A 23,909-nucleotide genomic window follows, 5' to 3' on the forward strand; every position below is an offset into this window, starting at 1 on the left:
AAATATGAAGTGGCAGGATTTTTACACAGCACAAAGCAGTAAGATAAAAGTGGGATAAAAGAACACAAACCACATGGAAATTATAAAATATATCTTTCTTAAATGACAACTAAACGAAGAAAGTAAGGGACTATTTAAAATTCAAATATGAATCAAAATAGATTCATAGCTCTACATGCCACTCTTAAGAAAAGAGCGGTTTAAAATAACTAATAAAATTGAGAAATTGGTAGTACAATTCAACGAAAGAGAAAAGCACACAAATTACTGACTTTAAAGATATATAATTCATGCAAAGATGATTTACATTATTAGGGCATTCCATATGCAAATATGTTTTTTTTTAAAAAGAAAAGGAATAACTTTCTTCAAAAGAAAAGCCCAAGTACCCAGAGTGAAATAAGGACTCTAAATAGACCAGAGAAATAAGCAACATTATCAACAAACTTCAAAAGAAACAAAAATGGCACTTAAATGTCTAAATAGTAAATGAATAATAATCCTATTACACAAATGTTTCCTAAAAGTGTTGTATCAAATTCATTTTCATGAGGTGAACATCAGGTTGATTACTAAACCTCATTTATGGCTAAACTCTGAAAAGGAAAATTATAGTTTTGTCTTACCTGTGAACGTAGATGCAAAATTCTAAATGAAATTTTAGCAAACCATATACCAACACTTTATAAGAATTGATCTTCATGGGCATTCAGGTTTTAGCCTGAGGTTGCAAGGCTGATTTCTAAATAAGACCAGCGATTCACGAGAAAAATAATAAACACAAAATTAAGTGAATAAATATGGTTTAAATAATCTGAAAATTCATTTCTGATTTTTAAAAAAGGATTTTCTTTTAACTATAAATATGATATGTCTGAAAGAAGTCAACACTATTCTTAAAGCAGACACACTGGAGGTATTCATCCAAAAAAAAAAGCAGAAAAACACAAAGATATCTAGTCACCATTCCTAATTAATCATGTTAGAAAACTGGACCATTGTAATGGCACATGAAAAATGAGCAAGTAGTATAAGGAGATAAAATTAAAACAGCAGTTTTTGCACATTATGTGGTTATATAACCTGAAAGACCAAGATATTCAAGAAACAAAATTAAAAGTAATGACTTCAACAAAGGGGCAAATTATAAGATAAAATCTCAAAAATCTATTGCATGCCAATAATAAACATCTACAGAAATTTGTTTTACCACAGCAACAGCCACCAAAAAAAGTTAACCCAAGAGTTATCCTAACTGGGCCACATATACTTTGTGGGGACTAACTATGGCAAAGATGACAACAGTTTAATACAATACAGAAATGTTTAGGCCTTCATTTCTGCATAGACGTTTGCTGAATCCTGTCAAGTTTACTTCTGTAATGTGACAGTATGATGTACAAACCACAAGTAAATGATTACTTAGTACCATATTCACCCACTGTGTTAGTAAAACAATAAAGCCAAATGACTGTGGGCTATTGGGATAATGAAGACACACTCAAGATGCTATTGACTATATTACCCCATAAACCAACTGTCTGACCCAGTACTCTCAGTTCAGGAACAGGTCGCCCCCCTCCCCAAAGTAAATCTCTCCTCTCCCATTTATAAAGGGTGCTTTGCACAAAAGATAATTGTCACAATTGCATTCATAATCTTTTTTAAAAATCCCAGAGATGTGATTAAACCAACTCCAATATAGCACTTATTCCCCTCACTCACTGATTGTTCAAGTGATACACACATGAACGAAACATGCACTCTCTAATATCAAGGAACTTGGGTGATATTATTTAATTCAACCATTTAAATAAGTGTTATATCATGATACATGGAAGTGTAAAAACTAATGTTAGCTGAAAAGGTCTATCAATGACAAAAACAAAAAACTGCATAACCAATGGTAAAAGCAATGTGGAAAGATTTTCTCTCTATACACACAAATAGAAACAAAGGAGAGAGACAAGAATGTGTAAGAAATGTACAATAATATAAACAGTTGGTGTTTTAAATCACACATGCATACAAACTTGCACTGCAACTTCTATAATGCTTTCAATGGCAAAGTTTGGCATTATCTAGCTGCTTCTGTTTCTATTTTTTTACAGGGAGACCAGCCTTTATGTAAATGTAACTCAGTATTCCCCGCTTTTTCCTTCTCCTCTGTTTCTCTTCTAACTGCCAATAACGTAAAACCCAAGTACTTCTTGTAAATTATTGTACTTGCTGCATTTACTGAATAGGGGGTTTTATGTTCCCTTTTTCTAATTTTAAAAACAGATGAACGGAACATGTTATATTTCTTTACTTTTAAAAAGTTGCTTTTTTAAACTTGTGATCCTTAAATGAAATCTTTCAGTGGGTCAGTGACCCTTGATAGAAAAAATAAAATACAAGTTCCCCCATCCTGTTTTATATGATGCTACTTGTTGGAATGTAAAAAGGAATCCTGAAAGTCGACATTACAAGTTTCCCACCAGGGGGCAAGGGGCTCCTCTACATTTAGGCTCCCCCTGGCCCTTCAGGACATTTAAAGGGATTTTATATTTAGTCTTAAAACTTCCAACTTATTTTGTTCCTAAATGTCACCTGCATTGAAAACAATGTTTTGTCTCTGTTGCCACTTTGAAAAACAGCTCAAAATTAGGAGATCAAAAACACAGAAAGAAATGAGCACGGATGATAATGGCAGTCAAAGGGAAAAGAGGAACGGCAGCAAAAGCCAAGATAATTCCCAGCCCCCCCCCCTCCGCCATTCCCGAAGACGTATGGCCACTGGCTCCAGTTAGAAGCATCACAAAGCCTTCAACACAGGACCCGAGGACTTAGACTAATTTCCTTAATGATGCCACTGAGAGTTTGGTGAATTGAATCTTTAGAAGGTTTATTCTATTGGTTTCAGCTTCATATTTTAGCTTGAACACAATTAACGGTAGTCCAAATACATTCTCTGTGTTCTTTGCTATTCTCTCAAAAGCTCAACAGCTGCTGCTCTCTGGCTACTAGTAACAGAAAGAAATGAATTTAGTAATATTTGGATTTAAATCCTGAATCTTGAAAGGCCTGACTTCTGTACTTGAAAACTTGACTTAAAAAATAAGTAAATAAATGGAATAAAAATCTGCTAAAACTGAGATGCTGAGGCATGGAAAAATAAAATAAAATACCTATGGTATCTTTCCATGCAATTTCAAGATGCAGTTTTTTGTTTATTTTATCACTGTTTTTCTTTTGGTTAGGGTGTAGTATAGGGTTGAGTTTCCAGAATAAAAAGTAGGGAAATATATTTTTTTAAGTAGGGAAAGATATGTATAAGGCTCACAGATGGAGGAATGCATTTACCATGAAATCTGAAATTAGAATAGGATTCAAGCAACTTCAACTATGTGGGAGAATGGATAGCAGAAAAAGAATTCACACAATGTCTTTGAATTACAGTGTGAGAAATGACGGTTCATTGGGGAAAGGAACTTTCGATAAATGCTTTTGGGAAAACAATTAAAATTCATTCCAGATGAGTCAAGGATTCAGTTTTTTTTTAAATTATGAGACACTATAACAAAATGGAAAGGTACATTTATAATCAATGTGTGAAAGAATTTTATTAATACCAAAGCAAAAGAAGAAATTATCACCTATGGGTGATGAAATATGACTAAATAAAAATAAAGCTTTTCGTACATTAAAAAATTACAAAGTTTAAAAAGAAAGCAATACAGATAAAAGCAGCCATGATTTTGATGGAAAAAGAACTTAATACAGAAAATAATAAAGATCTGATACAACCTGATAGTTAATACTACTTTCCTTTGGGTAAGTAGCTAAAAAATATAAAAATCTTATGTCAGTCACCAAGAAAGGAACACTGAAAACTGTTTAGCCTCATCGGCGATTAAAGCACTACCTATTAACTCTGTAATAAAATTCAATGCTACAGCCACATTTTATTCTCCTGACAAATGATACTAGTTTTTAAGGTTACAGTACTCTATTGGCTCCAGATGAATTAGTTAAAGCAACAAACAGGAAAAAAATCCATATTTTTTGGTCCCTGGCATTTTTTATACTATTTCCATGCACCACTAGGATAGTTCTGTAACCTTTAGGGCATGTTTTTAGCATTTCAGTTCCTTTCAGATTTTTTTTTAATTTCAGATTTTTAGCCTTTTATGCCTAAATCTGTTTGGCAATCTTTCATAAATATTTCTCCAGTTTATTTCTGCCATTAACTGAAACTGCTTTTGCAAATTTGGTTGAAAATATTTCCAGTCACAAGCTTCTTTATCAATAAATAACTTTTATACACTTTCTGGTGATTTTACAACATTTAAAACATACTTCTAAAAAGGCATTTTGGGCTATTTTAATCATTTTGTTTCATTAAAGCCTATATTATGAAGAGAAACAAAGCTTTCAACAGTGAAGGACTGGCTGAATTTATTCTAAAAGTGGCATTAGATGTTAAATATTATTTTATGATAGAGGTGTTAGCTAACACTACCGTGGTAACCATATTGCAATATATAAATGTGTCAAACCAACATGCTGTACATCTTAATGTTATATGTTAATTATATCAATAAAAATAAATGTTATTTTAACTCTGTAATATAAAACTAAGAGATACATACAGATATATAATTAATTCGGCATCCCAATAATCATAAGAATATTTATATCTTTAATCCTAAATACATTAGACAGTACTAGACCTTTAATGTGACTAATTAGAATTTATAAAAGTAAAGTTGCTTCAATACAAAAAAATTATAGGGAACAAAAAGTAGAGAAAGCATAGCCAAAGAAGTGAAGCAAGCAGAGGAGCTAAAAAGTCACCTAATGCTTACCTAATAATGGAGGATATTTTTTAAATTCACAAAGACACGGCCGAACGAGTAGATATGTATGATGGGCTGAAAGTGAATTATATTTTGTTGAGTCTGAAGAATGGACAGAAATAATTCAAGGCAGATGCAAAGCTTCAGAACTATCCTGCGATACACAGAAATGAGCAATGTTGAGAAAACTGTGGACAAGTTCATTCTTTCAAAGAAATCATCTGCTTCCCAAAAGTTTTAAAATCGGTAAATGGTTAAATAAACTGTGGTATATTAGTGACGGACTAAAATCTAGCCATCAAAAATGAAAAATGATAAATGTGTGGCCCGTGGTGGAGGGTGTGAAGAGAAGTGGGCTGTAGGCAAGACTTTAATAAAATAAAATGAAGATAGAACACAAAACATCTGTCTTTCACTAAAAATCATAAGGACACAGAGGTAAGAGTTGTGGGGAAGATATTGCCCTCTTTTCAGGTATATTAGTATACAGTAAAGAAAAACATATTATACTCAACCTTTTTCCTTGTTTCAGAGGATGAAATTCCCCCCATCCTCTGCAAAGTTGGCCCCCTAACCTGCATTTTGACTACCTTCTTCCTCACCTTTGTGCGGGCCTTTGGTTCAACTGCCTCCAAGGGACCCCTATATCTCCAGTGACACGTGGTCCACTCCTTCCATTTAAAACAGAACCACAGACACTCCTTCAATCTTGCTGTCCCCTCAAGTAATATACACCCCACTCCATCCATAGATACTTTGCTCCTACCTTTATCTTCCACCTTGGTTGGAAAAAATGTCCATCCTTTTGGGAGAGTCTACAGACCAAACCTACCCAACCACTACTTTATCCTGTCTCCTGGTCTTCTATGCAAAATAACTGCTTTAAAAAAAAAGTAGTTAAGGGATCAGCTTACCCAATGTCACACCGTTGATTTGCAACAGAGAGAAAACTGGAATCCAGAAAGCTTGACGCCAGTTGCCCATGGCCACAAAAGACCCTTTTGCTCCCTGTCCCTCTTCCAGGTGATTGAGATCTGCTAGTTATGGGCAACTGGAGAGGAGCAGCTGTCACCATCACAGCTGAATTGGCTTGAGGCTGGCTGGCCCAGCCCTGCCCGCCACCTGCTCCACACTCTAAAATCAGCCTTTGTACAGCCTGGCTTCTGGGAAAGAGGAGGCACTAGGAGGAAATGGGGGTGGGGGGAAAGTGGTTCTTTTTTTTTTTTTTTTTTTTCAGTCTCCCTCCATAGATCCTCTTTGGGGGAAGTCTAGACACACATATTTTGAAAACTCCCCTTGTGGTCCTGATGTTCAACCTTGGGTACTGACTGTAGTCCAATAAGGAGAGGTATGAAGATATATCAGATACCTCTAGGAAACTGATCACTATAGCAACTCTGTTGCTATGTTAATTACAGTAGACTTGCAGAAAAACATACCAGGGTTTAGAATTCTAGCCCTGACACTTACTTGCTGCCTGACTCCAGGCCCATCATTTTACTTCTTATAGCCTCAATTTCCTCATCCTACAAACTGGGGATACCACCATTAATTTCCCTGGCTTATGAAGTGTGCTTAAAGATTCACTGCACTGTGCCTGACACACATATAGTCATGAAGTTTCTTTTTAAAGAGAATTTTTTTAAAGCCTTGTATGGAAAATAACTGCTTTAAAAAATTATATTCAATGTCAGCATTTCTCTAACATACTCAACTTGTTAGGGAAACAAATCCCTAATACCAGCACCTATTTTAACTCTCCCTCCCCCAACATAGACAAGGCTCTAAAATTCTTTTCTACCCTCACGCCCACTCAATAAAAAGCTTCTTTAGAAAACTATCCAATCCAAATCGCTCTGGGTATCTACTATTTACGATACAAGCTTTTCCCCTGAAGGAGACTTTTCCTCTCCCATTGTCTTATCTATATCCTTGACTTCCTTAATGAGGCTTGAGAAAAATTTCTGTTCTGAAGTTGGCTTTTTTATTGGTTTCTTCCCAGAGAACCAAAATTAGCCTAAGGCACCTGCTTAGCTTTTCCTAGGACCTCCAAGTCCACCAAACCACCCTTCCCCCAAGCAGAACAAACTGGTCATGGGATCCAGTTTACCTTTGCTGCCTACCGCTCTGGCATAACCTTTGAAAACACCTTTTTATGTACTGTTACAGCAACACTCCACTGTAAAAATACTTATGTACATAGACAAAGCCTGAAAGAAAACACAAAAAAGAATAAGAGCTGCTGTGTTAGAAGGATGAGAGTCCTGGCAAGTTATTTCCAGAAGCCTAACATTAAATACAAATTTTAACAAGCAGTTCTTTTGCATAGATGACTGCAAACTGAAAGCTTTCAGGTCCCCCCTACTCAAACCTGTCACTTCTGAATGACATTATCCTCGCCGCCCTCCATTTCAGGAGTCTTAACTATCAGCAGCAGTCTCAACTCCCTTTGCCTGTTCTCATATTTAGCAGTTCTTCAGGAATATCTGATACCAAGGACCACTTCACCCTGGAAACCATTACCTCCTGTGGATTGTTCTACCATTATTCCTTAACCACCACTCCCATGCTGGGAGTCTCTTGGGGTTTTGGTTCTGGCTCTGTTACCAACCCGCTCCCCCCCCACCTCCCCACCCCCCACCCGCAGTGAAAGCACAGAGTCCTAACCACTGGACCATCAGGGAATTCCTGCTAACCCACTTTTTAACTTTAGAAGTGGTTCTCAAATGTCAGCCTGTACCAGAACCCCCTGGAGGGCTTGTTCAAACAGAGTGGGCTGATCCCTGGAGTTCCTCCTTCAGTGGCTTTGGGATGGCACCCTAGAATTTGCCTTTCTATCAGTTCCCAGGTGGATGCTGCCACTGCCGGGGGTGGGGACCACACTTTGAGAACCACTGCTTTACATAGAAGAGAGCTAAACTTGGTTAGACCCGGGTTTCTCAACCTCAGCACTACTGACATTTTGGGCTGGGTAACTTGTGGTGGGTTGCCTTGTACACTACAGAATGCTTAGCAGCATCCTCGGCCTCTACTCGATGCCAGTAGACACCTGCCCCCTCCCCCCAGTCAACTGTCACAACCAAAAATGTCCCCATACATTTTCAAGTGTTCTGGGCTGGGGAGGCCGGGGTAGGCAAAATCACCCCAGGTTAAGAACCACTGAGTTAGACCGACAGCCAAGCTCTCTTTTTAATGAAGTAATGAAGCCTCCTCCTCTTGTTCATAAAATGCAGATTTTTCTCCAGATGTGATCATTTTTGTTTAATTCATCCATGCATCTATCCTACTATGTGTCAAGCACTGGGGGGCTACTCAGGTCGATGAACAGGTCCCTGCTCTTAAGGCACTTACAATTAATAGAAGAGCCAGTGTGATCAGTACACCCAAGAAACTGTGGGGACACGGAACAAGGGGTCACAGCAGACTTTCTGAAAGATTACGATAAAGATGGGCAGGAGTTGGCTAGACAAAAGGGATGGGGTAGGAAAATTCCAGGCAGAGGTCATGGCACACTCAAAGGCATGGAGGCAACCAAGCATGAGAGTCAGGGAACTACTAGTTGTTCCTTGTAGCTGTAGGCAACCATCTTCCCCCCCCACCCCACCCCCACCCCCCCACCCCCCCGTGTAGGAAGGGGTTAGTTAGGGGAAAACAACATTATCAACCCTTCAATCTTTTTATCTCCTATATCCGTCTCTGGTAATTCTCTGTCCTTCCCCCATTTGTACCTTAAGCTATAGCCATTTTATTTTTTTAAATTTGTTTTATTGAAGTATAGTTGATTCACAATGTTGTGTTAATTTCTCCTGTACAGCAAAGTGATTCAGTTATACACACATATATATGTATATACACACACACACACACACACTTTTTCATATTCTTTTCCATTATGGTTTATCACAGGATATTGAATATAGTTCCCTGTGCTATACAGTAGGACCTTACTGTTTATCCAAGCTATAGCCATTTTAAACTTCTTTCTACTAACCCCGGAGCCTCATAGAATCACTTTCTCCAGGCGCCTGAATTAAATCCTTCTCCTCACTTCTATCATGACACCCATTACACTTAGTTATAATTGTTTTTGTCTGTCTGCCCTACTAAGCCCACAATCTCCATTAGGGCAGGAACCATGACTAGGCCTTTCTTCAATGTATCTCCAGAATCCTGAACTATGCCAGGCACAGACAAGCCACTCAAATTAAGTATCACCTGAATGAATGATGTCCTCAAATTCTGTATGTCCCAGACTGAACACTCGCCAACACCTTCCTTCCACAAACTAGGTTCTACTTCTATATTCCTCTACCATCCCTTCCACCTCCCACATACCCCATTCATGTATTCTCATCAAAATCTTGGCATAATCCCTCACTTCTTATTTTTCTCACTCCATACATCCATTTTGGTGTCTTCAGTGAGAAGCAAGATCTGTCCTCTAAACCTCAATAAATATTCATCTGGTAGACAATCTATGGAAAGAGCATGGGCTTTGGAATCAAATAGAAGTGGGCTCATCTCACATCTGCCTATTAATCACTAGGTGATTTTGAACAAGTTATAATCTCAGAGCCTTAGTTTCCTTATCCTTAAGTGGGTTTAACAGCACCAACCTTACATAGGTTTTTATGAAGTTAAACGTGAAGTACTTAGCACTTCAATGTTACTCAATAATAAATGTTTCATTTCTCCTCACAGCATCCCTGACAGGAGTAAGCAGCGGTCAGGAAGACATGTAAAGAGCTAAATAAAAGGTCAATAAAATGGGAGAGAGTGAGAGGGATAACATGGAAAGCCAAATAAGAAATAAAAATTTAATTCCCTTAAAGAATCATGTTCACTTTTCTATTGTTTTCTTTTCTCAAAATGTAACACATAACGTTTATATTGATCAAGGAACACAGTTAATATCCAAGAGAAATGAAAATATATGTCCACCAAGAAACTTGTATGCAACTGTTCATAGCAGCATTATTCATAATAGTATACAAGTGGAAACAACCCTAATGTCCGTGAACTGGTGAATGGATAGACAAAATATGGTACATCCATACAATGGAATATTATTAGGTAATAAAAGGAATGGAGTACAGTTACATGGATGGACCTTGAAAACATTATGCTGACTGAACGAAGCCAGACGCAAAAGACCACATATTGTATGATTCCATGTATATGAAATGTCTAGAATAGGCACAGAAAGTAGTGCAGTGGTCTCCTAGGGTTGGGGGTGAATATAATTAAAACCATTGAATCATATACTCTAAATGGGTGAGCTGATGGTGTGTGAATTATATCTTAATAAAGCTGCTAAAAAAGAAGATAGAAGAACAGCTGGAGAAATGTCCAAAAAGTTTTTTCCTAATTATTTCCTTCCTACATCCTAGTAGATTATCTTGTATATCCCACTCTGAAGACTGCCACCTTTGACTAAAGAGAAACTGTCTGACTACAGAGAAAGTTTCTCTGGCACCGGCCATGACAAGGCCATGACAAGGCACTGCCAGAGAGGTTGGTGAGAGCCAGGCTTGAGTAGAAGTGAAGGGTCAGTGCCCTAGACCAGTGCTTCTCAGACTTGAAGGTACACATGCATCACCTGGGGACTTGTTTTCCCAGGGTTGGTGTGGATCTAAAATGAAAGAATGTATTAAAATGCATTATAATTGGTAAAGCACCATATAAATGTTGCTGTTAGTCAAGTCAAACATTTCTGAGGATGTGGGGGGGGTCCTTGTGAGAGGAGGAAGGGAAATGGCAGTAAGGTTTCCTTTTTCCTACTTTGCTTAAGGAAGTTAACAGCCACTTAACCTCACTGAGCCACAACGTCTTCAAATCTGTATGTTGCAAGCAGCCGGCACAGGCTGTAGAATCATATGATTTTAAATGGCTTTAAAATTCCTAAGTAGAAAAGTCACATGTAGACAGCTGAGAGCTTATTCAGCAAGGTCACTTGGTGTGGAAACATATGAACTCTGGGGTCAGAAATCCTGGGGTTGAGGCCCAGGTCTAACAATCGCTAAGCTTTATATCTTTAGTAAATTCCTCAGTGTTTCTCCATATTTGATAGGGGTGGGAAAATACATCTTGCCTGCGTCACAGAGTGGTGGTAGGATCAGCTGAGCTGATAGTGAAAGCATTTTGTCAAACTCTGGATGGGTTGCTTCACAAATCTTTTTATTGCACAGGTCTATCAGTAGAAAAACATTCAGAAAAGAATCTGAAAAAGAATATATGTATGTATAACAATCATTTTGCTGTCACCTGAAACTAACACAACATTGTAAATCAACTACACTTCAATTAAAAAATAAATAAATAGAGACTTCCCTGGTGGTGCAGTGTTTAAGAATCCGCCTGCCAATGCAGGAGACACGGGTTCCATCCCTGGTCCGGGAAGATCCCACATGCCGCGGAGCAACTAAGCCCGTGCGCTACAACTACTGAGCCTGCACTCTACAGCCCACGAGCCACAACTACTGAGCCCATGTGCTGCAACTACTGAAGCCCACACGCGCCCAGAGCCCATGCTCCACAACGAGAAGCCACCACAATGAGAAGCCCACGCACCACAACAAAGAGTAGCCCCCACTCGCCGCAGCTAGAGAAAGCCCATGCGCAGCAATGAAGACCCAACGCAGCCAAAAATAAATAAATAAATAAATTTATTTTAAAAAATATATACATATAATGACACAAATGAGTTAAAAGTAAGAGACAATTTAAGGCTACAATGAGATACCACCATGCACCTACTAGAATGGCCAAAGTCAAATACGTGACCATATCAAGTATTGGGACAGACGTGGAGCATCTGAAGCTCACTGACTCTACCATTTTACATTACCATTAGCAACCACTGTGGATAACAAGTTGGCAGTTTCTTAGAAGTTAAACATACACCTACCATATGACGCAGTCATTCCAATCTTAGCTATTTACTCGAGAAATGAAAGCATATGTCCATAGAAAGATTTGCTCACAAATGTTCATAGCAGCATTATTCACAGTAGCTAAAAACCATAAATAACTCCAATGTCCATCAGCAGGGGAATGGATAAATAAACTGTAGTATGTCCACACAATAGGATAATAAAAAGCAATGGGCTGTTGGTATGTACAACACGGCTGTACCTCAAAATAATTATGCTGAACAAAAGGAGCCAAACAAAAGAGACTACGTACTGTATGATTCCATTTACATAAAACTCTAGGAAATGCAAATTAACACGTAGTGATAGAAAGCAGATTGGTGGGGGGGTCGGTGGCGGGGCGGTGTCTCCACTGGCTGAGAAGGGAGGAATTAACAAAGGGAAACTTTTGGAGGTAATGGATATTTTCATTGTCTTGATTGTGGTGATGGCTTCATAGGTGTATACATATTTCAAAACTTATCACATTGTACACTTTAAATATGTGCCGTTTATTGCGTGTCATTATGTCTCAATAAAGCTGATTAGAAAATAGATAAAGGGCTTCCCCGGTGGCGCGGTGGTTGAGAGTCCGCCTGCCGATGCAGGGGACACGGGTTCATGCCCCGGTCCGGGAAGATCCCACATGCCGCGGAGCGGCTGGGCCCGTGAGCCATGGCTGCTCGTACCGCCAAAAAAAAAAAAAAAAAAAGATAAAAATCACACATTCTCAAGGCCGAACAGATTCTTACAAATCATTAAACCAATCCTGGGCAGATCCTTCAGCCCCTCTGTCACTTTGATGTTCCTGGTTTAAGCTGAGGAGTATGAGCCTGTGCGTTCAACTTCCAAGTGGAATGAGCAGCACGAGACAACACAAGACAGACCTATTTCAATCCCCCTGCTGGCTGCCCTGGAAGCACATATGCTTTGTTGTATGTGACACAATTTTCAGTCATGTAGATATTGATGAAGTTCAAGAAAGGTTTTTCCTTGAACTTGGGACACTCAGTCACTAACAGACTAAGGCAGGATAAAAATTGTCCCATGTGGGGTCTGTAGGAATCTGCTATTGAGGGAGCAATGGAAGAGACGGCTTGTGGAACTGAACACTCTTGATGGCTGAAAGAATGAGCCTTGGAGACAAGTGCCCGGCACATAGTAGATACTCAAAAAATAAGCAAAAAATAATAAAAATAACAAAATTAGGGCTTCCCTGGTGGCGCAGTGGTTGGGAGTCCGCCTGCCGATGCAGGGGACACGGGTTCGTGCCCCGGTCCGGGGGGGTCCCACATGCCGCGGAGCGGCTGGGCCCGTGGGCCATGGCCGCTGGGCCTGCGTGTCCGGAGCCTGTTGCTCCGCGACAGGAGAGGCCGCAACAGTGAGAGGCCCGCGTATCGCAAAAAAAATAAAAATAAAAAAATTAAAAATAAATACTATTAATTCAGAATCTGTCATAAACTGGATTATAGCTAGGTAGAAAAATATCTTCAAAAAGGGAGAAAGTTCAATAAACAGATCAACAGCATAAGCAGGATTTCGGGGGCATGACAAATTCAATTAAGCAAATTAAACTTACACGTCCTTCAGAAAGAATCTACTTGCAGCTTAATACAGGTAGCACAAACTGCCTGCATTTCAAATCCTAACATCATGACTTAATATCTTGTAACCTTGAATAAGATGTCAAACCTCCATGTTTCTTCACTTATAAAATGGAGGTGAAAATAGTATTTACCTCACAGGGTTGTTGGGGATTAATGAGTTCTTATTTGTAAGGTGCTTAGAACAAAGCCTGGCACTACACTGCTACTTGTTCATTAAAGCTGTAACTGGCAAAAGTTTGTTTCAAGCTACACTTTTTGCTAAAATACAGTGACTTTACCTACAATTGGATGGAATTAATGAAGTTTTTTTCAAGAAGTAATCTCTCACCTACTCCTCCTGTAACAGTTCTTTCAAAAGAACATACCTTGTTTGCTGCTCTAATTTCAACAAAAACAGCTCTATTATTCAAAACATTGCTTGATATTTTCTGACACACAGTTGGTGTTCAATAAATGGTTGCTGAACAAATATTCTTCCAGACCAAAGCAAATGTACCAAAAGTAACATTACTGTTTTTATAGTCAGAGTTAAAAATGCAACATGCATCCCATCCAAATAGGAAATAACCCAAAAGAGGTAGAGTTACCACCTAACCGGTTAACCAACTTCAATGAAGTTGCCCAAGATAAGAAAGGTGCTAGTTCACTGCAAAAGCAGCAGAATTAAGGCTTTGGTTTAAGCCAAAATGATGATGCAATGCAGGCATTCCTTAGCACTTTTTGGTGAGAACAAGAAAAAAAGACAGACTTAATGGTCCACAAACAGCAAGAACATGGACTGTACCCTAAATGGCCTCACTGGGAAACAGCACAGGTCTTCAAAGTAACTGACATGGGGACATCCCTGGTGGTCCAGTGGCTAAGACTCCACGTTACCAATGAAGGGGGCCCGGGTTCAATCCCTGGGACTAGATCCCGCATGCCGCAACTAAAAGATCCCACATGCTGCAACTAAAGATCCCGCACACTGCAACAAAGATCCTGTGCACGGCAACGAAGATCTCACGTGCTGCAACTAAGACCTGGTGCAGCCAAATAAATAAATATGTTTAAAAAAAAACAAAAACAAAGTAAATGACATGGAATTCACCTGTTATCCCTCTTTTGCAGGGAATACTGAGCTGGTTTGTAACGTTTGTCCTGAGATACCTTCTAAGGTGGGAAATCAAATTCCCTTTTTCCTAACGAAAGGCTGGAATCAAGCAGGAAGAAATATTTCCTTGCTTTGAGTGGCCCAGGTGAGCAGAAGTTGAAAGCATCATCTCCACAGGTAGCAAGTAAAGTGTCCTCAAAGAAGCAGCCAAGTGGTTACCACTTTGTCCTGGGTACTGCCAGACATTTCTGTTCCTCCTCCTTTCTAGACTACTTTTACATTACTGTGATGGCCACCTGTTGCAATAGTCTCTTCTTAAATCTTAATCAGCCTCTCCCCAGTCCTCAAACCATGTACTTCACTGGGAAGAGAGATCAAACACAGCTTTCTTGTTCTTTGCCTCTCCAGTCTCAAGGGAAGGGTTACTGCTCCAACATGACTTGTTCATTCCGGCTTCCATCCTCTTACACAAGTCATTCTGCTCTACCCAGAATCACTTGCTCTTGCCCCCACCTCAAGTCAAACACTTCCTTAAAAAAAATTTTAAAACCAACGTATGTCTCTCACTTCTTTCACCACCCACCTCTTTCTGGAGTCACTGGCTGGCTGTTCATTAAGTCTGCACCCCTTTTACCGTCACTTGTAGTACTGGCCCAGGTATGTCAGGTCCCTAATCTCATTCCAGTACTGGATTTTCAGCTCATGCTATTGCCTCTAGGCTAAGATGGCACCCTATCAATCTGTTATCGGCACTATACCTGGTTGGGCCAGGAAGGGGGTGGGGACCTTCATTCTCAAGGCAGAAAATATGGAACTGGGCCAGGCTTGAACTTTTTAAATAGGCCAAGCTCTCATTTGGGGTAAGTTCAAGGTGAGAATGACGTTTCAAGCTTAATCACCTAGAGATCACCAAGGTCAAGCCTATAGTCTGACAAAGTCAGATTTATTCATGCATCATAAGGGAGGGCACTCCAGAGGAACCATGGGATGCTGCTCAACGAGAAGAAGGGAAACATCTTTCAGGGATGTTTCTGAATGATTCTGAGAAGGGCCTAAGGAAAGTGGGGATCAGTTCTGGATTGGTTATTATTTTTGAGGCAGGATTAGGAGAAGCAGCGATAAACTAAGGGTTGGGTGCTCTTCTGAGGCAAGGGCAGCTCAGCAATTGGGAATCCCCAGTAACGGATGGGAACAGCAAAGTGGATCTCGGGCACCATTAACAAGAAAGCAGTATTCACTGAAAGAGTATATCTTTATGGCTTTTTACAGCTGCTGCCTGACTTTGGGAGAAACAATGTTTCCTGTTAACTTTGCAGTTGTCTTCATTGGTGTCTGTCCTTCCAGCCCAATTAACAGAAAGAGCTGACTTTTTTTTTTTCAGTCCCAGCTAATTCTCCCATCCTGGACTTTTTTGACTCTTTCAGTGAGATGGACATGGATGCCATGCATCTTCCAGTTTATTTTCAGTCCTGAAAATGTCTAGATCTGGCAACAAATTATACAACCAAGAAGAACCTGGACTATATCTACTGACTTTGTAAGTTTAGGCAGAAAACTGAAGACTTTAGGGGCATGTGGGAGCTTTCTACCTCTTCTTCCTTGTTGAAGGTCATGACTCTTGACCAGAAGGGAAGATATGGGAAATGAGTATTGCTACTTAGATGATGTCAAAGAATAGGATGTAGTTCTCTGGATAATCACTTAAGATCTCAGAATGATGAACTTCTGGCAAGGGAGGGGGAAATTTCACACAGACAAGGAAGAAATGATTTTGCTGGAGATTCATTAACATGATGAATATGGACTTAAAAGAAAATGTTAAGGAAAAGAAAAAAACACCACCAAAAATGTGACGTAGAAAGAAAAACCACAGTGGAAGAGACACCCTCTGCTCTTCAAGAGATAACCAGACAAAAGAGCTAGACTCGAAACTGACACACCATTGTAGAGCAGTTATGCTCTAATAAAGATGTTTTTTTTAAAAAAAAAAGAGCTAGAATCATGCCTAGGGCTTTAGAAGTCCTCAGACTGATTTAAAGAGTAGTAGCAATACACAAAGTCACTGGGGCACTTCAAACACCAGAAAGCAATGACCTCACAGTTACCATCATCAAGAAGGAGTGAGATGGCATCTGGCACTAGATCACAGAAGGCAGTAAAGTATAATGGTTAAGGAGAGGTTTGAAGTCAGGCCGACCAGGGTGCTGGCTCTTGCTTGTCACGTAATCTTGGTTAAAACACTTACCCTCTCTGAACCATCACTGGCCCATCCATAAAATGGGTATTAGAATACTTACTTCACTAAGCTCTTATGAAAACCAAAGGCTATTTAATACATTCAAGTATCTATCACAGTATGTGGCACAGAGTAAGCACCCCAAAGGTGGCCATTATCATCATCATCACCATCATCATCATCACCATCATCATCCTCATCATCATTTGTAGTAAAAAGGCAGTAGTACTTTCTTATGGAATTTAATAAACCAGATGGTGGAAACACAGTGAACAACAGCTGAGAATAAAGCAAAGAGAAAGAAGTGATGTTATTACATCGTGTTATTTATGAACTTTTCTGGAACAGAAGAAATGTATAGTATTGAATTCTATCCCCTCTCCCTGATACTTCTTTTCCCCTCTAAACAAGCATGGGCAATCTTGTATGTACACACACACACACACACACACACACACACACACACACACACACTCCTTCCTTCCCTCCTCTGTTTTCTGTACCTCAGGACATCGAATCCACACAGTCTGAATTTCAAAGTCAATGCTAACCTATGAGAGGTCAGTTTTTACTAGAGGGAAGGGTGCACAAGCCAGATTTTATGAGTTGAAGGCTGAAAAATGAGGAAGCATAGATGGCTCTTTCAAGAAATTTTCAGATAAAATAAACAAAAAAGATTTCCCATTAGTCTGTAGGGATGGAATTTGGGGGAAGTAAGTGAAAGAGGGATTCTTGGATATGTGCAAGTAGAAGAAAAAGAGTTCTTTGAGGAAAATACTAAAGAGACAGAAGGAAGAGATGAATGGAACAGAGAATATCATTAAGGAGGCATCGGGGGATAAGTAAAAAGCATTGGAAAAGACGATATGAGAAGAATGAAGATAAAAGTAGCCATGGAAATAAATGTTTCAAGGGAAAGAGAGTCTGTGACCAGTGGGCTCTATCTTTTCAGGGAAGTACGTAACTAGATTATCTGCTGAAAGGAATTGGGGATAGGGAAGGCTAAATTAGGGCAATGGAGGGGTGCAGTAAGAAAATGGAACAGATGCTGTGGGAAATTGGAAAAGGAACCAACTAGGAATGTGTAAAAAAGGATTAGTGAGCAGCCGTTGAGGATCCAGCTGTGGTCAGAAATCACAGTTTGGTCATGGATATAATCAGCATGGTGAGGTGATTTTCCCGAGGACAACTCAGCAGCCTGGGAACAGGACGGAAGAAAACATATGCTAAAGTCCATCGAGGTTCAAGGATTGGCAGGGCAGGTGCAGGGGAACAAGAGGGACGTGAGGTAATTGAGGATACTGGTGGGAATTGATATCAAATGGCTGGCAGGGTTTAGCAGGGGTGAGAAATGGCTGACTGAGTGGGAAAGACCGTAGAAGTAGGAGAGGACTGAAAGTCAGGAAGAAAAGAAAAGGGACAATGAGGTCAGAAAGGTTCTGTGAGAGGAAGGGAATATGGGATGTGGAAGGCTAAAGGTACTAGTCAAAAAACTGAACTTCAGCATTTGAAATATCAGAGGTAGGACAGTACCAGCTGGTGACAAGGCCCAAAGTGTGGCCATAAGATGAAGTTACTGAGGCAGACCAAAAATGAGGGTCACAGTATTGGAGGTCAAGGAAGTGTTATGCTGGAGCATTTGATGATGCATCAGTGTGGCCACTGACATGGTCTAGGATTATGCCAGGAGTCAGAATAGCACAGAACACTAAGCTAGGTGCCAGAGGTCTCAAAGAATTTGAGCAAGTAAGCCAGGGATCAGATTATGCCAATGAAGAGAGTTGGTACACTACCCAATGGCATGTGCATTCAAGAATAAGGAAAAGGATGGTGTTGAACAACATCCTGGCAGCAGAAGCCAGCTTTGAGATTGAGGAACTATGAGAGAATGAGCAGCTTCCATTTAAGAGGGTAGTGAAGAAAATAGTGTCATCAAGGCAAAGAGTTCCAGAAAAAAAGTTGAGAATATACGGACATTTCCTGACCAAAGAACAGGAGTTCTGGAGGCCACAAGGGACCTGAGAAGGGAGTGTCAGCCAGGGAACAATATGTCTATGGAAGGGGAAGGGCTGTACTGAACTTATAAGAGGGAAATTTCATCCTTTAGGAGGCTGAGGAAGCAGCAAGGGAACTACAACTCTGTAAGTTTGACCAAGAAAGAAGAACTGATTGGTAAAAGTAGAAGTTAAAGAAACTTTAGGAGATACAGCCATGATATCATCTTAAGTACTGTTGGGTAATGACCAAGAACAAAAAAGTGTGATAGGTACCAAGATATTCCCCAGATATTAAGGATGGACATTTCTACAAGAGACCATAGTGACTCTTAAGTGGACTACTGTTTAAGAGGAATAAAAGATTTCAAGGGGAAAGTTCTCATAATATCAATCGTCCATGATCCTGAAAGGAACAAAGGAGAAATGAGTAAAGAACCCAATGTAGCTACACAGGAAACATGCTGGTAGGCTACAGGAACTAATGTAGCTATAGCAAGCTCAGATTTTTCGAGGTAAGATCATCAACCCTAAATAGAAGATATATGTGAACAGGTGACAAAGAGAGCAAGTGAGGGAGCAAGAACACCAGTGGGATGACTGACTCAGTTCCTATTTTGATTCCGTCTTAAATGATAAGGATCATTTTCAAATTGAAAATGGTGGCACAAATGTGAACAATAGTTTGTCAGAGCCCAACAGACATTGAAATATTGAGACAAGCAAACAGTTTCAAATCAGTTTGGGTCTGTTGGCCCACATAAAGAATACCGGGGCTTCCCTGGTGGCGCAGTGGTTGAGAGTCCGCCTGCCGATGCAGGGGACGCGGGTTCGTGCCCCGGTCCGGGAAGATTCCACGTGCCATGGAGCGGCTGGGCCTGTGGGCCATGGCCGCTGAGCCTGCGCGTCCAGAGCCTGTGCTCCGCAGCGGGAGAGGCCACAGCAGTGAGAGGCCCGCATACCGCAAAAAAAAAAAAAAAAAAAAAAAGAATACCGCATGCTACTGAGATACCCAACATTCCTGATTGAGAAGCCACTACTGGTATCTCTGAAAAATCACAGCCAACTACAAAAATGAAGGAAGACTATAACTGGACACCTAACAGCCCAATTTTCAAAAGTCAGATATTTCTAAAACAGCTCAGAAATCAAAGACTGCTGATCTTGATGAAAAACAGTCTACAATGGGGTATTAAACTTATGGTTATGAGCAATGGGTAGGTAGTGAGACTGGTAGATTGAGGTAATGCCACCAAGTGTTTTCCCCTGTAGAATACATTCACATGAGACAGCGAGATGTGCTCTGCACTGTTATACAGATAGGTTGATTTATGATTGATTGAATAACCTTACTCAAAAAGAATACTAATGGAATACTCAAAAAGAATGCTAATGGAATGTTATTCAGCAACAAAAAGGAACAAACTATCGATACATGCAACAACTTGGATGAACCACAAGGAAATTGCACTGAGTAAAAATAAAACAATCTCAAAAGGATACACACTGCACAATTCCATTTATGTGACATTCATGAAACAACATAATTATAGAGAAGGAGAACAGTTGCCAAGGGGGTAGACATGCGGGAGGGGGAAGAGATGTGGCCATAAAGGGGTAGAACAAGGGAGTCTTGCACTGATGCCAGAGTTAAGTATCTTGATCGTGGTGGTGGTTACACAAGGCCACACGTATGATAAAATTTCATAGGGCTAAACACACACACACACATGCACACGCACACACACACACACACAATCTGAATTAAGCTCTACAGATTGTACCAAGTTCAATTTCTTGATTTTGATACTGTACTATAGTTGGGTGAGACGGTAACACTGGGAGAAGCTGGAAGGAAGTGTGCACGGACTTCTCTATACATTTCTTTGCAACATCCTCTGAATCCATAATTATTTCAAATTAAAAAGATTTTTTACGGGAATTCCCTGGTGATCCAGTGGTTAGGACTCGGCGCTTTCACTGCTGGGTCCCAGGCTCGATCCCTGGTTGGGGAACTAAGATCCCGCAAGCCGCATAGTGCAGGCAAAAAAAAAAAAAAAAAAAGGTCTTTTTATTGGTTTGTTTTTATAAATTTACTTATTTATTTATTTTTGGCTGCACTGGGTCTTCTTTGCTGTGTGTGGGCTTTCTCTAGTTGCAGCAAGCAGGGGCTACTCTTCGTTGTGGTACACGGGCTTCTCATTGTGGTGGCTTCTCTTGTTGCGGAGCATGGGCTCTAGGTACACGGGCTTCAGTAGTTGTGGTGCGCAGGCTCAGCAGTTGTGGCACGTGGGCTCTAGAGCGCAGGCTCAGTAGTTGTGGCGCACGGGCTTAGTTGCTCCGCAGCATGCAGGATCTTCCAGACCAGGGCTTGAACCCGTGTCCCCTGCATTGGCAGGCGGATTCTTAACCACTGCACCACCAGGGAAGTCCCAAGGTTTTTTTTTAAAGAGCACTAATTAACGAATCAATGTCCACCTCACAAAAGGAGATCTAGCTGCTCATCTCAGGGCTCTGTACTGAGACACCATTTTTAACCCAACAAGTTAGGGAACACAGAGGAAGCATGTTGATCAAGTTTATGAATGATATAAAACATAGAGACTCAGCTAATCTGGTTTCAAACAAAACTGGAATCCAAAAATATCAACAGGCTGTGCTAGGGACTGAGATACAATAGAGACAAAGGTGGAGCCCACCATATTGTATCCCAAGCACACAGCACCATGCCTGGCACAAAGAAAAGGGCTCAAAAAATGGTGAAAAAGTAAGTGAAGGCAAGTTTTAAAATATTCAACAGGTTTAATGGGAGTTCACTTGAGAAGGCCCTTAGGGACTTCCCTGGTGGTCCAGTGGTTAAGAATTCACCTTCCAGTGCAGGTGGCGTGGGTTCAATCCCTGGTCAGGGAACTAAGATCCCACATGCATGGGGCAACTAAGCCCATGCACTGCAACTACTGAGCCCGCGTGCTCTAGAGCCCACGTGCCACAATGAAAGATCCCGCGTGCTCTGGAGCCCATGCATCACAACTAAAAGATCCCGCATGCCGCAATGAAGATCCTGCATGCTGCAACTAAGACCCGACACAGCCAAATTAATTAATTAATTAAAAAGAAAAGGCCCTTTAGCCAACACAATGATAATATTCCCTCAAACCAATACAATTTTCCACTTCATGACGAAGTATATATTTTTTAAGGGCAGGTGGAGGTAAATATTATCATTGTGCTCTGCACTAATCTGACTGCATATAGAGGACCAAGTTCAAGTCCTAGGGGCCATGTTTTAAAGAACACATGAATAAACTAGAGTATATCCCAAGTAAGGCAACTAAGATGATTAAATATCTAGAAATCTTGTTATATGAATAACACTAGAAGGAGCGCAAAACACTTAGCCTGGAGAACACACAATGTGGCAGATGCAAGGGACACATTAGATAATAATTACAGGGTAGGGAATTCCCTAGTAGCACAGTGGTTAAGAATCTGCCTGCCAATGCAGGGGACACAGGTTCGAGCCCTGGTCTGGGAAGACCCCACATGACGTGGAGCAAATAAGCCCATGCGCCATAACTACTGAGCTTGCGCTCCACAGCCCACGAGCCACAACTACTGAACCCACGTGCCATAACTACTGAAGCCCACATGCCTAGAGCCAGTGCTCCACAACAAAGACAAGCCACCATAATGAGAAGCCCGCGCACCGCAAAGAAGAGTAGCCCCCGCTCGCCGCAACTAGAGAAATCCCCTGCACATCAATGAAGACCCAACAAAGCCATAAATAAATAAAATAAATTTTAAAGTAATAATTATAGTGTAGACCATGATATAATGATAATATTAAATACTCCTTTGGAGGTAGCATGGCATTTTACAATTTACAACGTGCTTTCACACTGTGTCCCTACCTGTCCAATATCTGAATGTCTGGCAAGTAGGGAAAGGGTTAGATTTTTTTCTTTCTGTGCAGCACAGTGGTTAGAGATTACAAAGATAGATATTTCAGATCAAAATAAAGAAGGATTTTCAAACATTTCAATCTTCATGACAGTGAAATACCAATAGCGGTAAGAGCAACAAGAAAGTGCTAGAAGATATAAGTACTGTCACAACAGTCTCGTGAGGTAGGTACCATTATCCCCATGTCACAGATGAGAGAAGTAATGTACACAGGGATTAAATAATCTGCCCAAGGCTATAACCACAGCTAGTGAAGTATCAAAACTAGAATTCAAATTCAGGCAGCCCCACTCCAGAACCACTACATGTGGGGTATTTGGAACAATCACCCGCTGAGGCCACTGCAGGGTGAGTGGACTGCTAGCCTGAGTCAGAGGCTGGACTAAATCAAATGTAAGCCAACAGGATTCTAGGAATCTTAGATGACAGGCTAATTTGGACTGGAAATACAAAGTGGTGCCCTTCTGAAAGTGGTATGGCTCTAGTACAAAAAAAAAGTAACATTTTTAAAAGAAATATATAGTTTACTAGGAAGGTAAGGGACATTGCTGTCAAAATATTTCTTACACATATATTTTTAATCTTGTAATGGTTGTTTATGTTATTTCCTTATACATCTGCTCTCCTTTGTTTTTTTGCAGAGTATTTTGACCATAATTCTATAATTTCAGTCTTATCCTAGATTTATGAGTGAGGAAAACAGCATAATGCAATGTGCATAGTAACTAAAAGAGCAATGCTATTGTGTGTTATGTCCACATTGCCCCTAAACTGAAAACAAACAGAGAAACACAGTAAAACAAGAGGGAAGGGATATGGGGATATATGTATACTTATAGCTGATTCACTCTGTTGTACAACAGAAACTAACACAACATTGTAAAGCAATTATACTCCAATAAAGATATTTTTAAAAAAAGCAAAACAAGCAACCAAAAAAATACTAGCTCTAAAGCAGGTTGTCTGAGAGTGAAGGCAACAGGATAAGGCCCAAAGAGCTAAGACACCTTGGAAGTAGTGGTACAGTTCTCCACACATTCAGATCAGTTTTGGTTTCATCAAAATCTGCAGTTTGAAGATCTAACAGAAGATTAGTGTCATCATAACTGAATCACAAAAGTACCTGGGAATTATTTCCTATTTCAACCCCTGCCCCCATCAACTGATGCAACATATATTAAATTCGCAAAGCTCACTCCACTTTGACAGTTTTAATTAACAAGTTTTCTCTGCTTGAACATAAATTGAGATTTCTATCTCTGGG

The 23,909-nt window shown here is 40.2% G+C and overlaps 1 protein-coding gene across 3 annotated transcripts in view; it reads right to left on the reverse strand.

The window, feature by feature from the left end:
• CLCN5 (chloride voltage-gated channel 5) overlaps window positions 1–23,909 on the reverse strand; it is a 159,441-nt gene that overhangs the window by 107,725 nt on the left and 27,807 nt on the right. For 2 of the 3 annotated variants that reach the window (XR_009560730.1, XM_060292499.1), the window contains exon 1: window positions 5,756–5,850. The exons of the other annotated variant lie outside the window; for it this stretch is intronic. Coding sequence is in view for 1 of the 2 variants with exons in the window: in XM_060292499.1 (XP_060148482.1) it covers window positions 5,756–5,825 (70 nt within the window). In the remaining variant the exon portion in view is untranslated. Of the gene's footprint in view, window positions 1–5,755; window positions 5,851–23,909 lie in introns of those variants that run through there. 3 annotated transcript variants of the gene reach the window in all.

This window comes from Globicephala melas, chromosome X (assembly GCF_963455315.2).
Source record: "Globicephala melas chromosome X, mGloMel1.2, whole genome shotgun sequence".
Taxonomy (NCBI): domain Eukaryota; kingdom Metazoa; phylum Chordata; class Mammalia; order Artiodactyla; family Delphinidae; genus Globicephala; species Globicephala melas.